The sequence below is a fragment of the Nannospalax galili genome, unplaced genomic scaffold (genome assembly GCF_000622305.1).
Source record: "Nannospalax galili isolate Female #2095 unplaced genomic scaffold, S.galili_v1.0 scaffold290, whole genome shotgun sequence".
NCBI classification, from domain to species: Eukaryota; Metazoa; Chordata; class Mammalia; order Rodentia; family Spalacidae; genus Nannospalax; species Nannospalax galili.
Window position 1 is genome coordinate 5,165,369 of NW_008331486.1, and position 6,000 is coordinate 5,171,368.

A 6,000-nucleotide genomic window follows, 5' to 3' on the forward strand; every position below is an offset into this window, starting at 1 on the left:
AACATTTGGAGAAAGGTTAGGAAATGCCTGTGTGTCCTCAAGTGGAAAGAGAGGTGGTCTTTGGGAAGATTTTAACAACTTGGGAGAGATGTTTATTGTAAATGGTTTAGAAGCAAGGCACAAAGTTGAGTCAGAGTCCCAGCAACCTGCGACAATAAACACGGGGCGGGGCGAGAAACACTACAAAAGGACAGCGTAGTCAGGCAGGGGTGCGTGAGCAGCTCTAGTCTTTCAGCTTCATTCCTCAGGCAGCAGGAGGGCAGGGAGGGCGGGCTCGGGCCCAGTTTGGGTTTAGAAAGGTCTTTTTGGCAGTGTGTGGGAAGGCCTGGAGGGTGAGTGGGAGGCCCCCATGAGGCCAAAGCACAGGCTAAAGGGTGGGACCAAGCCGAGGACTAGAAGAGGTAGGGGGGCTGATGGGAGGGCAGGGTCAAAGCCAACAAAAGCACATTATGTAAGACCCAACAAGGGAGACAGCAGAATCCCCAGACAGCGTTACCCCCAGGGGCTAACCCAGACCTTGGGGGCGGGCCCTGCATCTGGCCTGCTGGGTCTCTCAGTAAAGCCTGAAACGACTAGGCACAAAGGGGGTAGGAGAGCAGAGTGGCTCCATCCTCCACTCCCTGCACCTGCAGCCCATTTTTAGGAGGCGGAGGGTTTTAAGATCAATTTGCAAATAGGCGTTATTTGCTTTGCTCAATAAATAAACGAAATCCTTTTTTTCAGACCTGATTATCAGAAAGTATGATAACACTCAATAATGAAGTAGGTCTTGGTGGGTTCAAAGGCTATGTATCCATATATGAAAATATTCCTGAGTAGTTAACTCTCCTTGAAGCTTTCTGATACCGTCACCTAGCACAAGATGCAAACAGGGAGTTTCAAGCAGAATAGTAAATACTAATAAGCAAAATGCTGGTTAGAAAACCCAAACAGCATTACCAGGGTCTGCAAATACACTGCCCCAGGCAGAGACTGGAACTTCCAGTGGAAGAAGACAGGCTGGAGTAGACACAAAACAATGTCCACAGTTTACCGTAGGTACAAAAGCGAAGTACTGAAACAGACAATAGGATCCCTTCTTTATAAACAAAAGTCCGAGGAGCATGTACACAGTTGGAAGAGGTGACCAGCCAAACATTTCTTCCGGAGATGGAAGACGAGGAAAGTGGAAGTCGCTCTGGTTTTTATTTATACTTTCCCCTCCCAAAGTGTCTGTGCACACATTGCTTTGGCACTTAGAAAAAAGTTGTCTGGAGTTGAGAGGACTGGGGGGCGGGGGGGTCATCAGGAGTGGCTACTGATGGGTCCAGGGTTTATTTCAAGGAAGCTGAAAGTGTTCTCAAATTGGGTGTGGAGATGGTTGCGCACCTCTGTCAACATACTAAAAACCACTAAGTTGTACATTTTTGGTGGGTGAATGGGTACAGTGAATAAACTGGATCTCAGGAAAGCCGCTATTTTTACAAAACAACTAGCCCAGGGTAAGGTTGGGATGGGCAGAGCACAGGAGCACAGGTGCTAGGACAGCCAGTCAGCCCTCTGGGGGACAAATCCTCACCTTCACAGGGGCATGTGGGGGGCAGACTGCCATAGTGGAATCCCTAGAGGATATATGGGAGAAAATGGATTCCCCCACCACAGCCAAACTACTATTCCAGCCAGTAGCTTGCTCCTGTTGCACACCCCGTCTGCTCACCTGTACCATCTCGATTTCTGTGGCTTTGACCATTTGCATAAAATCCCTCAAAGGGCTCAGAACTCATATGAGATCCCAGACACACCCTCCCTGTTTAGTCCTGTCCTCTGGATCACATCTGGGAAAGGATGGTCTGGCATACCCCAGCCACCTCTCCTGTTGTAGCTCCTTCTACACACCCTACAGGTTTGACCATCACTAACCTCCAAACTGGCTCCAGACAGCCCACACCCCTCACATGTAACTGCCACAGCAATAGGAACACAGTAATCAGGCTTCTGGAAAGCCTGGTGGATCTTCAAATCGAGGAAACTGGCCACCTGACCCAGGGATACTACAAACGTCAGAGAAAGGACAGCTGCCCTGCCCCATGCTCTCTGAACCTCAACACCTTGCTCACCAGACTCCAACTACAGAAACTCAAGAAGAGTCTCAGTAATAGCAATGATTTGCTGGTACCTGGCAGGCAGCTAACACTGTTATTCCCATCTTACTGATAAGAAAACTGAGGGTGGGGGCTGGAGAGATGGCTCCTTTCCCAGCACCCACATGGAGGCTAACAAACAATCCACAGTAACTCCAGTTCCAGGGCCTCCTCCTCTGGCCCCCCTTGCTCACCAGACTCCAACTATAGAAACTCAAGAAGAGTCTCAGTAATAGCAATGATTTGCTGGTACCTGGCAGGCAGCTAACACTGTTATTCCCATCTTACTGATAAGAAAACTGAGGGTGGGGGCTGGAGAGATGGCTCCTTTCCCAGCACCCACATGGAGGCTAACAAACAATCCACAGTAACTCCAGTTCCAGGGCCTCCTCCTCTGGCCCCCTCCATGGGCATTGCACAACCCAGGTGCACTGAGAAAGAAAGTGAGAGAGAGAGATTTCTAACAAGTTGCCTAGGTAATGTCAATGCTATTAGAAGCCCAGATAACAGATTTGGGGAGTAAGGAAGGAAGGAAGGAAGGGAAGGAAAGGGAAGGGAAGGGGAGGAAGGGAAGGGGAGGAAGGGAGGGGAGGAGAGGGGAAGGGAGGGGAGGGGAAGGGAAGGGATAAGGGCCTAGTGGACCAGGCCAGTAATCCCAGATAGTCAGGAGGTTGAGAGGCAAGAACATCTCAAATTCGAGGCAAGCCTGGACTACAAAGTGAGTTCAAGTCAGCCTGGGCAACTCAGTGAAACTCTGTCTCAAAATTATATGTATATATATAATAGGCAGGGTATGGTGGCACACATCTTTAATCTCAGTGTTCTGGAGGCAGAGGCAGGGAGATCTCTGTGAGATCAAGGCCAGCCTGGTCTACATACTAAGTTCCAGGACAGCTGGGGCTGTAGGGAGACCTTGTCTTAACCCCACCCCCCCAAATATATATACACACACATATATGAATGAACTTATAATGTAGCTCAGTGGTAAAGGGCTTACAAAAAAAGAAGGGGCTGGAGAGATGATTCAGGAGTTAAGAGCACCAGCTGTCCTTGTAGAGGACCTGGGTTTGATTCCCAGCACCCACATGGCAGCTAACAATTATAACTCGAGTTCCAGGGAATCCAATGCCTTCTTCTATCCTATGGCACTGCACAACACGAGTGCACTTAGACACGTGCAGGCAATATACTCGTACACATAAAAAATAAAAATAAATATTTTTTTTTTTAAAAAAGAAGAAAAGGAAAGGAAAGGAAAAAAAGTGAGCTGGAGCTACTGGCCCAGGGTCAGCCAGCTGACACTTGTGTAGTCTGGGTGAGGGCCTTGAGCTGGCTGCCGTCAGGGTTGTGGGGAAATTTTAGTATTCAGGACCTCACAGCTAGAAGGGACTTCAGCCACCACGTGGCACACCCCCTTCTGTTGACAGCTAGGGAAACTGAGACCCAGGGAAGTGACACAGGCTTCCAGGTTCTCGGCCATCTTTCCTCACTAAATGGGCGGGAACCACCCGGCTAATCAACACCAGGAACACTGGGGTGGAACAAGCCTCTGCTTGCCAGAGGCTTTGAAATCTCAGGATGAAAGGTGCCGGGGCAGCAAAACAGTACCCAGGGTAGGAGCACGCCTGACCTTTGCCGGGACTTGCAGGCTGATACTCACCTGCTCACCTGCTCCGGGAGGGTACAAGGCTACTGGCCAATGCGCAGCACCCTAACAGGCCTGGGCGCTCAGGGCCCTGTGGGAAGGGGTGTTCCCACAGCTGACACTTCAACAGGTAGGGAGGGCTCTGGAATTTTAGTCCCCTGCTATGCTAGCACTGCAGTACTCCCTGGGTGGGGTGAAGAAAGTGAATGGTTGGCCGGAGGTGGCAAAGACTCAACCCCATTTCCCTCCAACAGATTCCTTCTGTGGCTTCTCTGGAGCTTTTGGATTCCCCTCCTTGCAGCCTCCCGCTTCTGCATTCGGGAGCCCCCTCAGGTGAGACTGCCATGGAATCTGAGGCATCTGAAGGGAGTTATTAAGAGCCCTGAAGTGTTGGGAGGAGAGGCCAGCAGGTTCTGAGTGGGTACAACCCTCTTCTCCCCAGCCTGGTATCCACAAAACAAACTCAGCTCTCTCCAGAAGGGGCCACTTTACCCTCCCTGGCTCAGTCTCCACCAGGGTAAATGAACAGCAGAGGGGGGGGTGGGGTCTCAGACCAAGATTTGGGAAGGTGAGAGATCTGAGTATAGGGAAAGGAAAAACCCCACAGAAACAGGTCACACCCCACCCAGGCTTGCAGAGAGCCCCAACAGGAGGCTCTGAATGGAGAGACTGTTACAGAGCCCCAGGAGGTTGCCACTAACAGGGAGGGGACAGGAAGACTCCGCCCAGCCCTTCCTCCCAGACTCCAGGCCTTGTCCTACAAGGAGGCCGTCCAGGACTTAACCCACAGCTGGTCAGAGGCTAAAGATGGTCTCATTTGTTTCTAAATCACCCTGTACCTGTACCTCACCCCAGAACTGGTACAAAGGGGAGCTCAGGTCACCAGCTCAGGACCAGTCACTGGGCAGTTCTTTTCCAGCACCTTCCCCAACAAGAGCAGAGCCACGGTGGGGGGTAAAAGACACCTGGTCCTCTCTTTCACAGGGTCCTTACTATCAAGGGGAGTATAGCTAAACACTCAACAGGACATCAAGATAAGTGTAGGCAACACCACACTCTAGCTCAGTGGACAGGGAAACAAATGAGGCCAGGGAAACTATCTCCTGTCCATGATCTCCCGATACACCCACCTGGCTGGCACCCCACAGATCAGTGCCTCCTCTATGCCAGGATCTTTGCTAAGCAAGACTCAAGAGGTGAGTGAGTCTCACCATCAGTGAGAAACAACCATCAGTGAGAAAGCTGTACTGATACCCTTTCAAAGACAACACTGAAGCCCTTGGACATTAAGAGACTGGTCCAAGATCACCTGCCTGGGCAAAGAAAAAAATAAAAAGCTGAGATTTCACCCAGGGCTACCTTCCTCGAACCTGCCTGTATGGACAGTCCAAACTGAACTGTGGGACAACCTGCTGAAATTCCCACCCCATCTCCCACTCTCCAGAACGAACTTCCCTACAGTCTTCGGAACAATTCCCTCCTGAGAACTATCCACCATGCAGACTGACAGGCTGAAAGCCGGGCTGGCTGAAGGAAGGTAGTAGGAGGCTGGATCCTGGCCCTGAGGGGGTCAGCTGTGACCATGTATGACCAGGCCTAGGCGGTACTGCCAGCATTCTGCTGAGTGGGAGCCGAAGGACAGAGACCCGCCCCCTCCAAGGCATCCCATCTCTCCCTAGCCCCACTCTCCGAGTTCAGTCCCAAGTCCTACAAAGGCCCTTCCTAGAAGCTTCGGCCACGTGTACCGGGGCTGCAGCCAGAGCGAGCTGGAGACAGGACAGCTAGAGGGGAGGTCAGGAAGCTATGCCTGTGCGGGGCGGATTCCAGAGGGAGTAAAGGGTGGGCTTGTAAGGATGGGGGTGCGACCCCGAAGCCGCGCAATCTTGGGTAAAGATCCGGGATCTGGCCGGACTGGGCTCCCGGGAGGGCTGCAGCAGGGAAAAGTGGAGGGGTTCCAAGTCTCCAGTAGACGGGGGAGGGAGGACACAGAAGGGCCAGGAAGGGGTGCCCAGACTCGGAGGGGAGCACCGTTCTAGCCAACTCCCGCCCCACCCCCGGGTCCCCTAGACTCTCGGGGTCCCCCCCCGCCCTACAAGGCCGGGGGCGTGGCCCGGGGGGTGCCCGGCGGAAGCCCAGGCTGGCGCTGCGCGGTCCTCACCTGAGATGTGCTGGCGCCGAGCGTCATCCAGGTGTGTGGATAGCACGTCTCCCATGGCGAGGAGGAGCCGCGGCCCG

The 6,000-nt window shown here is 52.5% G+C and overlaps 1 protein-coding gene across 1 annotated transcript in view; it reads right to left on the reverse strand.

Annotated features, from left to right (window-relative positions):
• The window catches only part of Niban2 (niban apoptosis regulator 2), a 58,136-nt gene extending 52,142 nt beyond the window's left edge, over positions 1 to 5,994 (reverse strand). The window contains exon 1 of the mRNA XM_008825057.3: positions 5,924 to 5,994. Within this exon, the coding sequence (XP_008823279.1) occupies positions 5,924 to 5,978 (55 nt within the window). The 5' untranslated portion in view covers positions 5,979 to 5,994. The remainder of the gene's footprint in view (positions 1 to 5,923) is intronic.
• Between the last annotated feature and the right edge of the window lie 6 nt (positions 5,995 to 6,000).